At 31.1% G+C, this 20,553-nt stretch overlaps 2 protein-coding genes across 5 annotated transcripts; both read right to left on the bottom strand.

The window, feature by feature from the left end:
• Positions 1–3,069: 3,069 nt before the first annotated feature.
• On the bottom strand, positions 3,070–9,308 carry LOC142619938 (protein NPGR2). 4 transcript variants are annotated; one of them, XR_012841617.1, is made up of 6 exons: positions 9,072–9,307; positions 8,174–8,457; positions 7,423–7,672; positions 5,813–7,029; positions 4,962–5,159; positions 3,070–3,746 (listed from the first exon to the last, which is right to left on the bottom strand). XR_012841617.1 is itself a non-coding variant. In XM_075793328.1 (6 exons), the coding sequence occupies exons 2-6, from the start codon at positions 8,432–8,434 to the stop codon at positions 3,427–3,429; spliced, it is 2,199 nt and encodes a 732-aa protein (XP_075649443.1). In that variant the 5' UTR covers positions 8,435–8,457; positions 9,072–9,304; the 3' UTR covers positions 3,070–3,426. The 4 variants fall into 4 exon arrangements, 2 of the variants coding, with proteins under 2 accessions (XP_075649443.1, XP_075649444.1); XM_075793328.1 differs by having other exon boundaries at positions 4,962–5,112; positions 9,072–9,304; XR_012841618.1 differs by having other exon boundaries at positions 3,628–3,765; positions 9,072–9,308.
• Positions 9,309–17,359: 8,051 nt separating this feature from the next.
• Positions 17,360–18,040, bottom strand: LOC142620612 (uncharacterized). Its single transcript, XM_075793958.1, has one exon. The coding sequence runs from the start codon at positions 18,038–18,040 to the stop codon at positions 17,360–17,362; it is 681 nt and encodes a 226-aa protein (XP_075650073.1).
• Between the last annotated feature and the right edge of the window lie 2,513 nt (positions 18,041–20,553).

The following is a 20,553-nucleotide window of genomic DNA, read 5'->3' as shown; positions in this document are numbered from 1 at the left end:
TCTAGGAGTCAAGTCCAGAATGGGTCACAATTGGCATGCTACGGTTGCGTTTCCCCCTTAGCAAATGAAATACCATTATTAAGTATTTGAATAATGTATAAGGGTTTTTTCCATTATAAAATAAGTAAGTAATGATTTATAATATTCATAATATAGAGTGAATGAAAATAATAATGCTTAAGACTTATCTTGTATTTTGTTGGGGCTGCCTTTGTAATAAAAAAGCAATATAAATAATATTCAACAATGAAGGAAAGTTTAGGTCCTATTTGGTAACGGTGTTTAAATAACAAAAACTGTTGTTTAAATACCATAATATATATTATTACATACTTTTTCATTCACATGTATTTTCACAAAACTTAAACATTATTATTAAAAATATCTTAACAAACTGTAGGAGGCCAAATCAGTTTGTGGTAGCATTACACTATATATGATGTGCTGTTGTGATACTCTGCTACGATACAATACCCTGTCGTAATGTAAGGCATTTAGTAGTGTCAATTTTTTTTCTTTTGATGAAAGTAGTGTCAATTCAAACATAACGAAGATATTTGTTGCATTATATGTATGAGTTGTCTAGCGGCGTTTTGTGGGACATTATGTAGTGTATGGGTTTGTGAGCACTTATTCTTACCAATCCACATAAATGAAGGCTGCAGTAAAACATTCAAGTTAGCCGAACCATGAACTTGGTACATGGAAGCTTTTGCTAAAGCTCCAAAAAAAGTAACATATTGCATATAATAATATGATAAAACAAGAGAAGAGTATATTTGAATCGAAGATAGTGAGATCTAGTGCGTGCATGCTTCATAGGAGGTTTTTTTTAGATGCTAAGTGATTGAGATTTAGAAAGGTAAAAAAAATGTGAATGATGCGAGATAGCTTGATGTTCTTTGAGTGCCCCTCATGATTCTTCCTCCTTCCCCTCTTCCTCTTTGATTCTCCTTTCAATCGTTTTTGCATAATAAAGATGCATCTCCTTTGCTGAATAAATCATGAATTTCTACCATAAATTTGAAGGGGTTGAGGAGGCTTTACATTAGATAGAGGATTGTGGCAGACTTAAGCTTAGTTGAAAAATTATAAGGTAAAAGTAGCCTTTTTTGAAAAGTCAAGGATTAAGTAAGGGAATTTAATGTAATGGATGACAGCTTGCATTGACAATGACAATTGAGAGAAAATTAAAAGAAAATGTCATGTACACAACAAAATGGAATCAAACTCTTAGTTCATATGTTCCGAGCTAACACATTAACCAAGGGGATAGCACCATATTATGGCTTTTACCAAAATCACTTCCTTACCTCCCAAACTAATTATCTCCTTTCTACAATTTTCAAATTTTCCATGGGCTTGGGCCATGGTTAGAAAGATTGGATGTTTGCTTGTGGGCTTTGTTGTTTGTGGTTGGCTAGCTGAAACCTTAGGGTCCGTTTGGTTGGAGGGTAGAAAAGTAGAAAAATAGAAAATTGTGAGACCATAAGAGGATGGAAAAGTGGGATGATAAAAAAGATTTTAATTTTCCTCCTTTTTGTTTGGTTGGGAGTGGAAAAATGGAGAGATAAAAAAAATGAGTGTGTAAATTAACATATATACTCTTGTTAAAAAATGGTGCCCAATTAAAAAAAAAAGTGATAAACAACCAAAAAAAAAAATCAACCTAAGTTTATTAAAAAATAAAAATCATGTCCATTAAAAAAATACACAAAAGAAAGCAAAAAATAAATAAATTACTGGACATGGCTGCCCAATAAATCAAAAGAAAAAAAAAAAAAGAATAAAAGAGGAAGGCAACATCTATCCGGTAAATCAAAAGTAAAAAGGGGGCAGGCAAAGTCCAGGAGGATAAAAAGAAAAAAAAGTGTGAAGAAAAGCACCGTGTGTGAAGTCCATGTTCAATTGCACATGGGCATTTTCGTCCAAAAATGATGCTCAATTTCTCCCTTCAGTTTTCTCTCCATTTTGGAGAAAACTTTTTGGTGGGCTCAGGGAGAAAACACATTGGTCCCATCATTTATTTCCCTTCCTCCCCAGCCAACCAAACACATTTCAAAAAGTTTTATTTCCTATTTTCTCTCCAAAGTTTTCCATTCACCCTATTTTACCTTCAAACAAACACACCCTTAATTTATGATACGTTGAGAAAAGAATTGTCGCATCAATAATTATCTTAGAACATAAATTATCCAAATAAAATTTTTTAGGTCTCATCCTATATGTCTAGTGATGATCATCCATGGCCCCAAAAAAAAAATGATCCTAAGGAGTTTCTATAGGTGCAGAAGGGTGTGCATGGGTTGGGTTGGGTCGAGTTAAAGGGATTTTTTGACCCAACCCACTATGATGGGTTAAAAAAAAATTCAACTTAACTCAACCCATCACATAAGTCCAACCCAACCCACATGGGTTGGGTTGAACCCATGAGTTTGACAACTTTTTTTATTACTATTATTATTAAATTGAGCAGAATATATATATCAAACCTTCCACCTGAGTTAATAAACAAAATATACATTAATATGTGAACTAATATTCCAACTTAATTATACATTAATATATAAACTAATATACATTAATATTAGCTTTTATATAGAATATGAGGAAGAGCTGGTTATTTTTTTTTAAAAAAAGTATTAATTATATAATATATATTAAATATATGAGTGGGTCAGGTCGGGTTTGGCAGGTTTGGAATTTTATGACCCTAACCCAACCCAACTCATTATCAAAAAAAAAAAATTGTAACCCAATCCAACCTACCAAGCCCTAAAAACCAACCCAACCTGATGGGTTGGGTTGAGTTAGGTTGGTTTTGGAGGGTCGGCAGGTTGGCTGCTCAGAAGAAAGAGAACCTGTCCCTTTGAAGTGCCCAATGCGACCATAAGCATAACATAGAGATGTCAGATTCTCATAGGTGATGGATTGCCAAAAGGAGCCCATTACAAGACGATTCTTTTCCCCATTTCATATAGAATTTGAAGATGAAAATATTCTATAGGAAGATCATATAAACTAATCAAAACCCCGAAGGTTGAAAGTTGAAACACTATGGTCATGTCGTCAACAAACCAGAATGCATTTTGATTCCAAATCAAAACATTTATCCATTTTAAGGATCACATATGTTGTCAAATTAAGTACACACCCCCGTGGGTTGTTGAGGCTTCAAAAGCTCCAATTACCAAAGAAAGGGGTTCATATGTTGCTGTATGCAAGTGGTTGAGTTATATAGCCTTGCAGGTCACTTGTTAATCCTACCCAGCTTGTGGGGTCTGAGAATTGTAACTCAACCAGATCAGAAGCTGGACTAACTTCTACTACAATATCTGAAGATTCATATCAAGATACACTGATGGGACACTGGAGAGGATGTAATTTTGTATGCTTTACAGAGATGAAATTTTTACATGGAACTTATCATCTGAAGGGTTCAACTGGTGCAGACTCTTCAAGAAATGCAGCAGCCGCAAAACATTCTGCGGCTTCTAGTGATGCCGATGTAGTACTCATGGCTTTATAAAGTAAGCCAAGATTATACCATGCAGAATGATTCATTCTGTCAAGCCGTAATGCGTTCATCAGGAAGCTTCGCACAACTGGATATGATTGACTACCGAGCTCTCTGAGAATCACAGCTGTGGAGATCAAGCTTGGGACATGGGTGGGATCTATTTCCAAAGCAGATCCAAAAGCTCTTAGAGCTTCTTTATAGAGGCACTTTGCTTCATATAGTAGACCTGTAAAATCAATGAATTTCTAATCCCTTCTATCAGAGGTTCCAGTCGAATACCAATAAACATTCTAGTTTTCGACCACACAAAAGAATGTTCAAATAAGCTTTTTCTTTCCCAGTTTCAGATTCTGGGGAGCCTACAGCTATTTTCCAATTGAAACTAAATACTTTAAAACTTGAGGCAGAATTAAAAGGTACAAATTGGCAAGCCCTACAAGTCAGTGAAGTTGTTGTACAACAACTGAACCAAATTCCAGCAACCAAGCAGCAAATCAGTGACTTTTAATTGGAAAAATATTGAAGTTAGGGAGGATGGTGATTTGACTTAGATGGATACTTTCAAAAGTTGCAATATTTTTTTTTAATTAAAAAAAAAAAAAAAAAAAAACCCTATTCATGGCAATGAAGAACAAATGAAGTTAACTTTTTCCTTCCCCCCTGAAGAAACAAAAACATAAACATCGATTCAGGAAATAATTCCTTGTCTTTCAAATATGTAAGCAGACATTAGCAACTAATACACAATGGAAAACCAATTTGATAAAAAAAAAAAAAAGTTTGTGCTACAAGAATATTTTTTTCCAATATTTTCCTCAAAAAATGCCCATTTATTAGAACTTGGGAAAACTATAAAAGTAAGCAAACTCTCTCTTTCTCTCTTTCACACTGACACACACACACACAAAAAAAAGCATATATAGTATCTGACTATCTTGGGAGGATATGGAACAACTAATTGAAAAAAAGAAAAAGAAAAAAAATAACTTCTAGCTTTATACTCAAAATTAAAACCAACACCAATTCTAGCAGAAAGTGAAATACATGTAGGCCAATAATTCACACTTCCAGAAACAATGGCAACAGTCAGTTAGAGACTAGAAATTCAGGTTCAGTACAATAAATTTAAGAGCTAAAACTAAAACAAGATATACCAGTAACAATTGGGTCCAACTTAACCCTTTTTCATAACCTTCTTCTTTCTTGATTTCCACTAGAAACAACCAACTATATCATTTTTCCAATACTTTCTGCAAAGCTGAAGTTGCTATGTGTTAACAATTATGAGAAAAAAGGTCAATTGGACCACTATAAAGATTTTACCCAGAAAACGCCATCTAGAATATCAAGGATTTCTTCTGACCAAAACAAAATATATCAAGACACTAAATAAAATAAAGAAGAAGAAGAAAAAAAAAATACAGAGAAATGACATAAATACCTGTGGTATAACATCTAGAAGCAGAGTAAGAACAGATGGCCTTAGATTTGGAAAGACAAATTTCAGCATCATGCCACTGTGACAGGCTTATGTAGACGGAAGCAAGATCATGCCATGCTTCCAGTTCCAAACTCTTAGCAGTTCTGCTGCTCTGTCATAAATATTGCAAAACAGGTAACTAGCTGGAAAACATTTTATCTGTGACAAAAGATTTCCAGGAAAGGTAAAGATAAAGAGACCAAAAAAAAAAAGGAAACACTTTTTGGTAATGGAAAGCATATTCAGAAAATGAACTGTGATTGTCTCCATAACCTCAGTGACTCAGGTTCAAAGCAAGAAGATTATCCATTATTCTGACTTTAAAATGCTATTATGTTACATACAGGGTTAAATTTATAAAAGTGCATTTATCTCATTGTGACACTAGTTCTTCAATGATATAACTTGACAAAATTAAAGTCAGTGTTAAACAGCATGAACCCACTTCTAATATTCTTTCCCAACAGAATAGCACCTTGTTAAAATTGTCTCACAGAAAGATAATCACTTGCAGACACTCAATCAGTAATCATTCCATCTCTCTATCAAGGAGCACTCACTTTCAGAATACTAGCAAGTGTAAAACTCCCACTAGTTGCATAATCAAGGACTAGTTCATGACTAATATAAAATTCAAAAACCATCTCTAGATCTGGTTTTAGTAAGTATCAAATTCTTCCAATTCTAGAACTAATTATGATTCTTCTGTAAGCAAGAATCCAATTTAACACGTACAGATTCAAAGAAAAAGATCATAAGAGAACTATGTGAAAATATTTTGGAGGTTATAAACGCAAAAACCATTTACAAACCTTGAGAAGCTTCTTCCCAGAACCAAAGCTTTTACGCTGAATGTGAAGAACAGCAAGAAGCTGAGTATACGTTTCAATGGCACCTTTTAACTGACCCTGAGCAATTTGTAGTTTAGCTTTGGTCTGCAACAGTTCTCCCTGATCCCATTTTCCAGTCTGATCAAGTGCAGCATTAATAACAGTTTCAGCCTCCAAAAACCGTTTCTGAGCTGATAATATCCGGGCCAACAATAGCCACCCTTTGATATTAGAACCAGCTTCCAGTTTTAGCAATCGCTTTGCATAACGAACTGCAGTATCCAACTTCCTCTGCTCAGCATTTTCTACGCTCAGATGGTAAAGAATATTGGGGTCACTCATTCTAGTAATTCTCCCAGCAGTTTCCAGGGACTGAGCTGCCTCAGATTGTCTTGTGACCCTCTCTGAATCCGAAACAGCTAATTTAGAATGTGCTGAAAGTGAGACACCCAATAAACATCTGGCAGTACTTTCCAATTGATTGCATCCAGCATCCAAACTTTCAAGGGCTCTGCAAGCAAAACTTGTCCCTTCTTCTGCAAGATCAGGGCTTTCCCCACAAATCTTTGAAGCCATTAAGAAAGCTGGAACACATTTTGGATCCTCATTTCTACTCAACAGTTTTCTAAGTAAATTCAAAGCAACCAAGTCCTCCCCTGCTCCATAATAACAGAAAGCCAAAGTACTGTACCTTTCTTTCCAGTCAATTAATCCAGGAAGCAATTCTTCCAGCTGATTAGCTAAAGCCCTCAAATCCCCTGCCACAGATAGAGCAAACGTAAGATGGTCCAGGATTGACGGATCCCACTCAATTATCTTGAGAGAAACTTTCCTTAATAGCATCATTAGCAGAAGTATAGCCTCTTCTATATTGTTTCTGGGTACAAATGAACTGCCCATTTGGGAGCGGAGATTTGGGGGGCTTGCTTCACCTCCACAGTACAGAAGAAAGATGGCAAACTCTTTTTGGATTTTAGCTGTAATTATTGCATCAAGATTCCAATTAAGGAGGAGTGCCTGCCGGTATGACAAGATTGCTTCATGTGGAGAATCAGCAAGTTTCCATAATTCTGGAAGCAACTCAGCAGCCTTGTTTAGAGTCTCCTGCAATTTACAGTCAGCACCAAAGTTTTCAGGCAAGCCTTCTGGTAATGAAGATTCAACTATGTCCAAGATAACTTGGCAAGATTGAGCAGCTTCTGCAAGAATGATTGGAAATAAAAATTAGCTATGCAATTATTTTCTTATTGCTATAGCAGCTCAGGAATTATTTTTATTTATTTTAAAAAAATTACAATGAAAAATCATGGGGGCTATCCCTATTGCATGTCCAGATTTTCTTAAATAGCAAGGCTCCAAAATGAGTTGTAATATATAAGAACATAACCAGGAATCTTTTGGTGAAGGCAGGCTGGAATGGTATTTAATTTAAGTTTTCTAAGAGAACCAGGAAAAACTAAAAACAAAAGCAATCCGTGGATTAAGAATATGTGAAAATAATAACTTACAATTTCAATGAATTCAGAAAGCAAACAGCAACAATGCATCAGCAGAATTTAAATACCTTTAAACCACTTATCAAAAATAAATACCTTTAAACCTCCCAAGATCCTGCAACGATTTTGCTTTGAGAAAGATTGCTTCCAAGAGTAAGCTGACAGCGTGTATAGACATTGGTGGGGGAGCAAAATTTTGAGAACGTCTCTTACGATGTTCTCTTTTAGCAAGGGTAATTTTTATCTTGGGAGTCACTGCAGCAATATCTATTCCTTCAAATACATGTAGAGCAGCTTCTATGTTTCCTTTCTGATATTCATATCTTCCTAATAATGCTCTTGCTTCCTGCATATGCAGACAACTTGTTCTTAGAAACCCAATACAAATGATCATAAAAAGGTGCAGAGGTATGTGCATGTGAAAACATGATGATCTACAATCTAAAAGCAGCAATGGCCTTTAATTAGAGCAATCAAGTATGATCCATAAAGCTTTGTTGAGGATTTTGTTAATGTAATTGTTACCAAAAAATATAGGCTTGTTGAGGTGATATCATAAGTTCAACTTAAAACAAAAACGGATGCTTGTAGACATAGGTCTGGATCATCTTGACTCTTAACTAAATACATCCAAGTTAAATATCATTGAAAACCAACGTACCTCAGAGTGAGTTTGTTAAAATTAATTTATATTCAATACGAATTCCTAAGGATTTTAGTTATAGATTTTGAAAATCAAACACTGCTTCTAAGGCTCATTATATATAAGATTATATATCCAGCCAGAACTAAATTAGAAACAGAAAAATTATTACTCGAGAGACAAACAGACTTTAATGCTACCAACCTCATAGTTCAAACAACCACTCTCACGCAGAGATGATTCTGCTTCTTCTATATTCCCAGTATCCAGCTTCTTTCCGACCTCACTAGCTTTCGAAGAACAAGCACTATCTGAGCGATCCTTGATTGCAAGGGAATCTGATGAAGGAACCATTTCATCTACTGCTCCGAACTGTTCGCCGGAGCAGAGACACTTCATTATCTTCCCGAATTTCCGCCTAATTTCAACCTTCCGCCGCTTTCCAATCCTATGCTTACTTCTCATATTGCCTCAAAAAATTGCAATATCTGCAATCACCAACAACAGTAACTCAATAAACTTTATATGTAATTACAAAATACAACCAATTCACAAAGCTGACTACTCTGTCGCAATAGCATGATCAATCAGGCCAATTCTCATACACTAAAAGTTCACACTTTGCACAAGAAAACTAATATGACAATCAAAATTTCCAACAGCCCAATTCAAAACATGGTGCAAATGAACTGGAAACTAAATTCCAACACAAGAAAACAGATAGGCATCAAAATTCACATTCAATCAAAATAAACGCAACAAAAAGCAATACACAAGTATAGCAAAATTTGAGCTTGACACGTAAATTAACCATTCAAAACCTCAAATTACCTGCTAAAAACAAAAACAAAAAAAACCCACCAATATTTCTCAAACCCCACTTGAAAAAAAACAAATAGAATTATCCAAATTAAACCCAAACCAAATATAACCTGCAAAAAGTAATTAAAAAAACGTCGCAAACTACTAATAATGACAATTTCCACATGACTCACCAAATTTTAATACCACGAAACTGATAACACAATTACACCCATCAAAGCAGATAAATAAATTGAACCCAACAGATTAAAAAAAAAAGATATATTCCAAAAGCACTCACCTTTTGTTTTTCCAAAAAGAAAAAAAGCAGAGGCATAAAGCCCACAAGCCATGAAAATTAACAACCATTTACTCAAAATTCTGTTCCAATCAAAGGCTTTACTTTGAATCAATCAGAGCATCCCAATGCTCTAAGTACCTTTCTTTATTTTTTAGCTTTTGAATACTTTGGAAACAGAGGAATGGAGTTTGAATTGTGAATCGTAAAGAACAAGATTTCTTGTTCTTTTTTGGTTTTGGGGAAACAGAGGAATTAGTAATTACAGTAAAGAAGTGTGGGGCTTTTTGGGAAAGAAAAATATTCTTTTGGGACCCAGTTGTGTGATTTTCACACACTCACACAGTGGCTGAGGTTATGTTTCTGCCACGTGGAATGTTTTGTCATGCTCTCTGTGCTGTCGTTAAACGGTTATTAACTACACTGTCGGATTCATTAATGGAATTTTTTTATTTTTATTTTTATTTTTTTAGGCAAGGAGATTGTGAAATGCTCAAAAGAGAACAAATTCAATAAAGGAGGAAAGAATATTGCATGTGCATATGTCACACTTTGAAAAAAGCCAAATGACTAAATGAGGAAAACACTTTTTTTTTTTTTTCTAAAAGAAATAATAATAACTCTCTAAGCTTGGGGGAAAATATAAAAGATTAGACGGTCATCTTTCTTTTTTTTTTTCTTTTTATATTATGTTTATTATATTTTTACAACAAATACTATGTGACAGGTTGTTATTAATGGGTAAAAAAAGTAATTTCATTTATAAATTCAAATCAGAACTAATAACAACTTTCTACCTAAGATTTGTTATAAAAATATTATAAATGTAGCAGTTCTCTTCTTCTTGTTTTTCTCTTTCTTTTACTCATTCTAAGATTTAGAAAATAATATGTGTGTGTATATATATAAATAAAAAAAGTACAAATATATATATCTACTTGAATATATTAAAAAGAATAGGAGTATTTACTAATTTCATAACGCATTTTATTTTGAAATATTATGGGAGTTTTTTTATAAATTTTTTTATTGAGAGAGAGAGAGAGAGGCATGTGATGTTATTAGTGAGCACAATAAAAATTTTTTTTAAACGGTAAATTTAGTTATAATTTCTTTAAGTGCTATAGGGTAGATTTCTTTAAAAAATTAAATACATAATTGATTAATTATTATTTTTTAAAATAGCATGATTTGTGCTTTATTGGTCATTATAGTCATGAGTTTGAATTTAGTTAAGAAGGTTAAAATACAGTACCTAAAGAATTGTATCTAAATTTTACCCTATTATAAAATAAAATAAAGTAATCCTAATGAAGAATATAAACATCCTCTCACATGTTAAATATAAGTACTTGTAGGATGTGAGGGGACAAGTTTCCATGAAGGAGCTTCACGTGCATACACACACATATATTCTACCAATCATAATTTGTCACGCATCTTCTTCTTATTTTTTTTAATTATATAGCTAAATTTTAAAATAAAAATAAAGATATGATATATTGATTTTATATTTTATAATAAAGATGGTGACTTGAGAGTTGTTAGAATTTTTCAAATAAAAAAAAAGTAATTGATGGGGACCAAACATAACCTAAAAGTTGTCACTTTCAACTGTGAGCTATTGCCAAACCTATTACAGGACCGCTGTGATTCTAGTAGTACCTTATACTCTTGGTTTTGGTGAGGAACTCACTTATTTTTTAAATTGACCGCTTGGGATAAAAATGGGATTTAAGGAGCACCAATACATAGCTAGTTATTGAGGCCCAAACCTAAGTCCTGAGACCTTTTGGTCCAGTATCTTACCCACTAGGTCATTGTTGATATTAAATATTGATTTGGTTGTTCATGAAAAAAGAAAAGTATATATATAGAAGTTAACAGTTGCCCTAGGAGCATTTGTTTATAATATATTTTTAGAATATTTTTGTCAGAAAAAAAAAGGAATTAATTGTTTTAAGTTTTAACAGCTTTTTATATTTCCATTAAGATCAATGTCAAAACATTTTTTAGATAGTTTATTAAAAATTGCCTTAAGAGCACCTGTTTAAGACACACACACACACAGTTGAGTTCAAGTTACACCTGGTATGACTCTAAGCAATGTTACACTATTATATAATTCATATTTTGAAAATCCTATCGTTAAGTTACATATTTTATATGTTCTTAATATTCATGTCAATTTTCATGTCAAGTGAATGCTATTTACTATTCAATCCATAAACTCATCTTTTATGTATTATTTTAAATTACAAAAACTTGAATTAAGCAATTGATTGATGACATGGTTATTAATATTTAATCACCTTGAAATTTTGCAAGCATAAAAAATATATGAAAATAATGTAATCTAACGGTAAATTTGTCAAAATTTATATCAAATTAAAAATATATTGAGTCGTATAATATTGCTTAAAGTATTACACCAGGTGTAACTTTAACAACAACAACAACAAAAAAGAAGAAGGAGAGAGATTGTGCTTCAGTTTCTTTCTAGTAGCTGACAAAAAGTACTCAACCATTACATATTTGACTTGGCCACCTTACAAATTTTCAGTATTTAGTAGAATTAAGTTTTATCGATCCTTTGTTATATTTCACATAATGTTAATACATTTTATGGAAAAATGAGGTAGATCCTGGATTTCTTTGTTGATACTTGTATGTAAAACGTGTTTAGGTCATAGAAATTAAAGAACTTCGAAGATGGTATTTCATATTTGTCGAAGTTGGATTTTTTAGTCCCAACCTTTAGGCTAGGAAAAAATCTAGTGACACAAATAATTACACAATTTTTTTGTTACAATTGTGATGTAGCAGAGTGTAAGTGATGAAAGAAGAATGGTGAGTTTATGTATAAGTAATAGGTAACCACTTCTAATTTGTCACGTTAAAGTTGTGACAAAAAATTATGAAATAAATTGCAGTCCTAGAATTAGATGTATGTTTAGTGACTTGTATCTCGTCTATTTGCAAGTGATGTTTTGTACGTACTCTTTATATATACTAGCTTGCAATCAAAAGACAATAAATGGTTCGAGGATGTGGGAATATGGACTCAAAAGGTAGTGTTGATGGATAAAGAGACGAAGGCCGATCAAGGTCATCCCCGAAGGTTGTCCTAGGATGACTCCTACCTCGGCTATTTAAAGCTGAGATAGGGAAGGGTTGTTCGATGTCCAAAGGCGATGTTCTAGGAAATCCTGTAAGTAAGGATAAGCATGGAGGGTATACAGGAATGGCTATGAAATATCTAAGATAAAACTGCTACCACCGCATTAAATGTTATGCAATTAAACCTCTGGCCACATTAATGGGGAAGTGATGTCTGAGCATCAGGGTTCAACCTTACAACTATCTTCAAAGACTTCAGGGATGGGCTGATGGGACAAGAATCCAAACCAGTAATCTAATCCATACGTGGAAGATGGAGAGAGGAGGAAAGAAGATATAAAAGGAGGAGAAGATGTTCAAGAAAGGGGATCGGAGATAGAAAAAAGAAAACACTATAGACATTAAGATCAATACCTGTAACATTTCCTTAAGAAAGAGAAATATAGGATCTAACCTCCTCGGCTTGAGTCCGAGGACGATTTTTATTATATAAGCTATCTCATCTGTATGATGTTGTGATTGAGCCCATCATCTTCATTAGTAAAAAGCACAAGAACCTAGATTTCAAGCCCACTCTCTACAAATTCACTATATTGGGCTTTTTGGGCATATCCCAATTGTATCTTTCGGGTTTGGGCACAAATTGTGACCTTACATCATGGATATGCATGGATACACTTAAAGATATACAATGCGATTTATAATATAATTCCTATATATATATAATTTAAATACTATTGATAGTTATTTTTATATTTTATTAACTCTTTAAAAAAATTTGTAAAAATATTATTAAGTATAAAATGTAATTTGTCCATATTTTTTTAAATTATTGTGAAGCATTTTTTTTTTTTTTTACGATTCATTTATTCTAGACTCTTTGGTTTTTATACTTAATAATTCACTTGAATGAATATTTATGATGTGGTCCCACATTTGATTATAAAATTAAGAAATAAAACACTTTAAGAATAAATAATTTAAGACATGACGTAAAATTGAAATTTTAATTTGGAATTCTAATTTGAGTTTCTCTCAGCTTTACCTATTATTATATATATGGACTAGTGTGTAAACTTGTGCATATGCATGGATACAATTAAAAACATTCACAAATACTCGGTTCAAATTATGTACTTTTTTTATAAAAGATATTCAAATTATATATAATATTAGTTTGCACATTTTTTTAAACCAGACCTTTTTAAAATATGTAATAGTTTCTTATTATTTATTTTATATATATACATATATATATATATGATTTAGAATTTAATTAGATTTAGACTCTTCAATTTGCACCCAATAGTTCACTTACTACAAAAAAAAAAAGATCGATACGTGGTGCAAAATTTGACTCCAATTTAGAATTTAATTGGATTTGAACTCTTCGATAATAATACTCAACTAGCTTGTAACTCTTAAAAGATATACATTAAGATGCATAGTATAATTCTTACATATATAATTTAAATATTATTAATAGTTATTCTTATATTTTTTTACTGTTTAAAAAGTCTTGTAAGAATATTATTAAGTAGAAAATGTAAATTGTTCATTTTTTTCAAAAAAAAAATGTTTATTAATTCTGAACTTTTTGGTTTTTGTATGCAATAACTTACTTTCATGAATATTTATGATGTAGTCTCACATTTGACTCCAAAATTAATAAATAAAACTTTCTCTAAAATTAATTATTTAAGACACGTGACATAAAATTAGATTTCAATTATAGATTCTAATTGAATTTTCTCTTAATTTTGTTTATTAATATATATATATATATATATATATATATATATATATATATATATAAATATAAATGATTTTATTACCAATTTTAAGTTAAAAATGTTTGACGTCTTTTAATTTATGGATTGGATAAAATCAGGCCTTGAACTATAAAATGTAATTAAGGATTTGGTCACGCGTGATGTAGGTTTTAGGAACCTCACGAATGGTTAGTTTCCTCTAACTATCTCACACGTGAATTATTTTAATGTATAATAAATCATGTCGTTAGCTTTTAGGTTTGGGGCCAAATGTCCCATTAATAATATTATTGTACGTACATGCATCAAAAATGATGTGTCTGGGACTCTATAAATAAATAAAAATTGACGTGTGTGAAATGACGCCACTTCTTAGATTCCTTTTAGTGCCAATTCTTTAATGATCGTAGCTCCAACTATAGGTCTTAGGCTCTTAATTAACTCATTCATGGTACAATATTGGTGACACATTAATAATTAGTCGTTGTGAGTTAATTACATTGTATATGGTTGTGATTATCAAAAAAAAGAAACATTGTATATGGTGGTGCATTACTATGAGGTAATTGCATGGTATATGGTGGTGCATTCCAATTGGACATTATCGTGTATCCAAGGTGCTGTGTGTCAAGCTCTCACAGCTATGCAGTGTCTACATTATCTCTACTCGTGGCTGTGAATAACAAAAGTATTATATTTTGAAAATCATACTGTTGAAAATTATAGAATTTATATTTTGAAAGTTATACTGTTGAATTACATGTTTTATATATTTTTAATATTCATGACAATTTTATGTCAATTAGATATTATTTATCATTCGATTCATATACTCATCTTTTATGCATTACATTAAACTATAAAAACTTGAATTTAAATAATTTATTAATGACATGACTATTAATCTTTGATTACCTTAAAATTTTACAAGCATAGAGAATATATGAAGATAATGTAATCTAATGGTGAATTTATCAAAATTCGCATTCAATTAAAAAATATTGAGTGCTGTAATATTGCTTAAAATTACACCAAATTTAACGTTGAAATATATATATATATACACACACACACACATATTTGGAATCAAATAGGTTCAAAGGGATTCAAGAGATGAGAGAATTATTCTTAACTTTTCCCTAAAAAAAATTGTACACCCTAATTTGAGAATTCCAAGAATATGAGTTCAACAAAAATAATCTTGACTCCCAAACATAATTTTTAACCCCTTAAAAAAATAAAAAATAAAAAACAACAACAACAATAATAATTGATAAATGTTACGTACACAACATTTTTTATAATATTTTCACAATAAATCCTAAATAGTAGATTGTTATTGGTCATTACTAGTGGGCAAAAACGTAATTTCAGTGATGAGTTCAAATTAAAACTAATAACAATTAACCACGTAGGATTTGTTGTGAAAATATTATGGATATAACACTTCTCATAAAAATTAGTCTAAATAACAGCAAAAATAATCCAAACAACAACAAATGAACAAAATATATACAAAAGACTCATTCAAAAACAAAAAATAAAAACCCTAATATAACCATTTAAATTCGTAACTCGTTCAATCCATTCCATGAAAATAATTCTTAATTTCATTTTTTCTATAAAAAAAAAGTATTAAGGGAGATGTTGTGGCTATAAGTTCTCTTTGGCAATATGTCTTCAGCTCTACTCTTGGCTTTGCAATTGTAGCAGCTCTCCTCTCTAGTCACAGCATGTATCATTTGTTACTCTCTCAGTTTCTCATCATTTCATACTTTCTCTTACTTTATTACTCTTGTATCAGAACTATCAGTTCTTACTTTTATCTTTCATTGGTCCATTTTTGTTTTTTCATTTTGTTAGTTTTTTTTAACCCCTTTTGGTTTTACCTTTTAAACGGTTTTGGTGTTTTTTTTAAGAGTGCAAATTGCGTCCAGATGTGGCATAAAGCATGAGGTTTACACCCTCCAATAAAAGAGCTCCACAACAGCATTTTACTAAAACGATAATACAACTAGCCACACCCAATGACTAATCATTTAAATCATGCCATTAACACCTTTCTTATCCATTCCCCCCTTCCACGAATCCCACCACAACTAAAATTCGTAGATCTACAGATCCTAAATTTCGGTATATAGGCAAAACAACACATAGTTATGAAGGAAAATGAGTAATTATATTTCATAGCAATTGTGGGTTTCTATTGAGTCATCAATCTCTACAATAAATCATCTCGACACCAACAAATCTTACAAAAAGAAACCACCAAAACAATCTTACAAAGTTTTTCTTTGTATATTTTTCTACACTCCGCCAAACGGTGGCTTCACCTGTTTTTTTACACCCTAGTGGTTAAAGGTTGCAGGATTTGGTTCTTAGTTGTGTGTGGAAGCTGGGCTTTTGGATTTTTGTGAAATGGGATTTTAGGAAGAGTGATTGTGTGTGACAGATTTATTTCATTGTCCAGTGAAATGTTAATATGGCTTGTTATTATTAGAGGGTGTAAAGTGTGAGATTTACACCAAGACCAAACAAAAGGTTTTTTTTTTTTTTTTTTTAAAATTTTTAAACGTATGTATATAAAAATAGACTATTAGTTTTATTCCACCAAAAAAAAGACTTTTTAGAATATTTGAGTTGTTAGTGATTCTTTAAGATCTTTTCTCCTCTTCTCATGTGTGTGTTAAAATACTTAGTATTCTTTAAAAAAAAAAAAAATTGTTAGTGGTTTTTCAATATTATTTAGTATATTTTAATGGAAAATGCTAACTCTTATGGCATTATTTAATAATCCATTTAAAGAAAGTTTTTATGGGAAAAGAAAGAAAAACAATTAATTTTTTAACAGCTTTTTTCATTTTTCATAAAAGTGATGTCAAAACTTTCCTAAAATGGATTGTTAATCAATGCCCTAAGGGCATTCGTTAGCATGACCCTTAATTGATATAATAAATTATAGTAGTTTCTTAATGGCTAAAGTTCCTAGATCTGCCAGTACTCCTCCAAACAAAATGAAAATTTCATATATCGATGTAGCCCTCTTGTTACATGCCAATTTACTTAGAATTAGGGTGTGTTTAGGACTTGCTTATTTTGCTGAAATTAAAAATTTTTTGCTGAAAGTACTGTAAATAAAGGTAAAAGTGAGCTGAAATAGTACAGTGAGACTCATAAATAATACCAAAAAGTACAGTGAGACCTATAAATAGTATTATAGATAAAGGTAAAAGTTAACTAAAATAGTACGGTGTGATCCATGAATAGTATTAAAAAGTGCAGTGAAATCCATGAATAGTAGCAAAAATAAACTGAATAGTAAAATAAGTTAGCATATTTTTTTTGTCAAACACACACTCAACAAAGAAAAAAAAAGAAAGAAGAAGTTGACCAAGGCATTCAATTGGTAACAGTCGGCATCTCAAAACGGCATATCGGGCAGTGGTGACTCATGCTCAACCATTGAACAATGCAGTAATTGTGAAAGACATGGAAGCAAGGCATGCAAGCAACGTGTGTCTCTGCAGAAATCTCCTCTAAACAAATGGCACAACAACAAGAACTCTCACAGTAACCATGATCTCCTCCTTCAACAAAATCGATTACTCTCCCTTCCTCCAAATCCACTATTGATTGCACCATTGCATGTTCTTTTTCCAACTCATAAATAGTGCTCATATGTATCTCCACACTAGTCATCCACAACCTATTACCAACTGACCCATTATATGCATTATATAATGAATAATGCAATAAATCCAAACGAGCTTCTATAATTATTTTCTTGACAAGACATTGTCGAGCCCAGGAGTCGATTCTTAGTGAAGAAGGTATCATGTTGGAGATTGCTGTAGAATATGTCTCTAAGTTAGACATGAATTGGTCCTCATCAACCTCTACTACTTTCGATCCTTCGACAATTTGAGTTTCATTCTGTGAATCAATGTGTGAACCTTTGATCCACCTTTCAAGGTGTGTGGAGTTTGGATGAATGGTAAAGCGAATAATGGATGAAGACCCATCACTAAGCTCGACCACTTCATGCCTTAACTTTAGGTCTCGAGTGTACCACACAGTCATGTTTGATTAATATGCACAAGGAATTAATTGTTTGAATATATATATATATAGGGTAGGCTTTAAAGGAATTAATTGTTTGAACCCTAATAGTCTTCTCCAAACCTATTAGGGCTGCTAATTAAAGAAGGCGGCGGATTGGGAAGAAAGAAGGGTTTGGAGAAGACTAACTGTGTATCTGTATTATATCCCTTCAAAAAGAAAAAAGAAAAAATAAATAAAATAGAAAATTACTATAGAAACGAGAAAGTTTGTTTGAGAGAGAAAATAATTTGGTGGAACTGAATTTTTTTTGTTCTAAATACTGTAGATAAAAAAAAAAGTTAACTATAATAGTATAGTGAGACCCATAAATAATACCAAAAAGTGCAGTGAAGGACATAAATAATAGCAAAAATAAACTGATTTTTTAATTTGGAACCAAAGGTACACTTATCATACTTGTAATTAGGCTAGATATATTCATCTATAATAATTTGCCACATCATAAAATAAAAACTATATAATATTTGTATGCCTTTTAATTCTATTTGGTTTAGGACCTTCCAAAAATCCCATACAAGAAATTAACCCAAATTGATGAATATGATTATCAGAAATTATGAAATGATCGATCACAGCCTTCAGAATCTGATTGTCAATGACAACCACTTTAGTTTTGACCAGAGTTGTTGGGTTGATTGATTTCATTAGACTTTGAAGTTTGAACGCTTACAAGGAAACTTTCAAAATATATGGTACACTGTTTTATGACCACCATTTTGGTTTTGATCAGATTGGTTAAGTTGATCGGTTACATTAGACATTGAAGTTTGAAAGCTTACAAGGTGAAACTTTCAAAATATGTAATACATTGTTTTCTTCTTCTTCTTTTTTTCTTTTTCTTTTTTTACATAAGAATCGTTTTCTTTTTATTTATTTATTTTTTTGAGAAGAATTTTTCTGATTTTAATTGACCTTGAAAAGGATACATGGAGGAAAAAAAAATTAAAAAGAAAACTAGGTACAAACAAAAGCATAGAGGAACGAGAATTAGAGTGAGATGCCAAGTATGAGCGCTTTGATGGTAAACCAGTCCTATGTATATATAGTTCTTCTCGAATAAAACATTATAGAAAAAATGGTCATACTAACGAGTGCCCTTAGGACAATGATTAATAATTCATTTTAAGAAAATTTTGACACAACTTTTATAGGAAATGAAAAATGCTATCAAAACATTAATTACTTTATTTTCTTTCCCCATAAAAACTTTCTTTAAATAAATTGTTAACCAATACCCTAAGGGCATCCGTTAGCATTTTCCTAAAAAAGTCATTTCTATATATTAAGAGGATTCATAAAGTTATTTATTACTTCAAAAATGTCCCTAATTTAATTAGATAATCCTTATTCTTAAAAAAATTTTAAAAAATAGAGTAAAAATTGTAATTCAACAAAATTATTATAAAAAAAAAAAAAAAACTACCAAAGAAAAATTTTCATAGAAATTAACACTTTTTATTTAAACTAGCTTGTAACCACATGCATATGCATATGCATATATATGCTTAAAAGATATACATTAAAATGCATAATATAATAATCTTACATATATAATTTAAATATTATTGATAGTCATTCTTATATATATTTTTTTAACTCTTTAAAAAGGCTTGTAAGAATGTTATTAGGTAGAAAATGTAAATTGTCAATTTTTTAAATATTTTTATGTTCATTAATTTTAGACTCTTTGTTTTTTGTACACAATAACTCACTTAAATGGATATTTATGATATGGTTTCACATTTAATTCCAAAATTAAGAAATAAAACTCTCTCTAAAAATAAATAATTTATAACACATAGCGCAAAATTGTACTTCAACTGTAGAATCTAATTGGATTTTCTCTAAAATCATTCAAACTCTCTCTTCCTCTAATTTTATATATAATGTTAGATATATGATTATGTTTTTTTTATGACTTATTTATATTGGGCTCATCATTTTTTACTCTAAATTAACTTATTTGGTACAAAAATTTAAATTTTCGATTAAATAGAACACGTACCGTGAAATTAAACTCTAATTGAAATTCAGTTTTTACATTGAACTAACTAACTTGGTTCAAAATTTTTGATTAAATGGGACACGTGGTGCAAAATTAGATTCTAATTGAATTCTAATTTAAAATATAATTGGATTTTCTCTCAGTTTTACTTATTAATATATATATATATATATATATATATATATATATATATATATATATATATATATGACTTATAAACTTGAATTGTTTTTAGTTCTACAAAAAAAAAAAAAAAAAATCTCATAAATATAAAATCATTCAATTTTTTTTTTATGGATTACTTATATTGAACTCCTCGTTTTTTACACGAAATTAACTCATTTAGTACAAAAATTAAAAAACTTAGATTTGATGGGACACATGTCGCAAAATTAAATTCTAATTAAAATCTAATTTTTACATTAAATTAACTCACTTGGTACAAAAATTTAAAAATTTAGATTAG

The sequence above is a fragment of the Castanea sativa genome, chromosome 12 (assembly GCF_040712315.1).
Source record: "Castanea sativa cultivar Marrone di Chiusa Pesio chromosome 12, ASM4071231v1".
Taxonomy (NCBI): Eukaryota; Viridiplantae; Streptophyta; class Magnoliopsida; order Fagales; family Fagaceae; genus Castanea; species Castanea sativa.
The sequence above is the reverse complement of the archived record's forward strand: the minus strand, read 5'-3'. Positions and strand labels throughout refer to the sequence as shown.

What these genes read in the sequence shown, in the direction of transcription:
- LOC142620612 (XM_075793958.1), bottom strand. Translation starts at nt 18,040, where the DNA reads ATGACTGTGTGGTACACTCGAGACCTAAAGTTAAGGCATGAAGTGGTC.
- LOC142619938 (XM_075793328.1), bottom strand. Translation starts at nt 8,434, where the DNA reads ATGAGAAGTAAGCATAGGATTGGAAAGCGGCGGAAGGTTGAAATTAGG. An exon ending in CTGGGAAGAAGCTTCTCAAG is followed by an intron (nt 5,113 to 5,812) that starts GTTTGTAAATGG and finishes TATTTATGACAG; the next exon opens with AGCAGCAGAACTGCTAAGAG. An exon ending in TTCTAGATGTTATACCACAG is followed by an intron (nt 3,747 to 4,961) that starts GTATTTATGTCA and finishes TTGATTTTACAG; the next exon opens with GTCTACTATATGAAGCAAAG.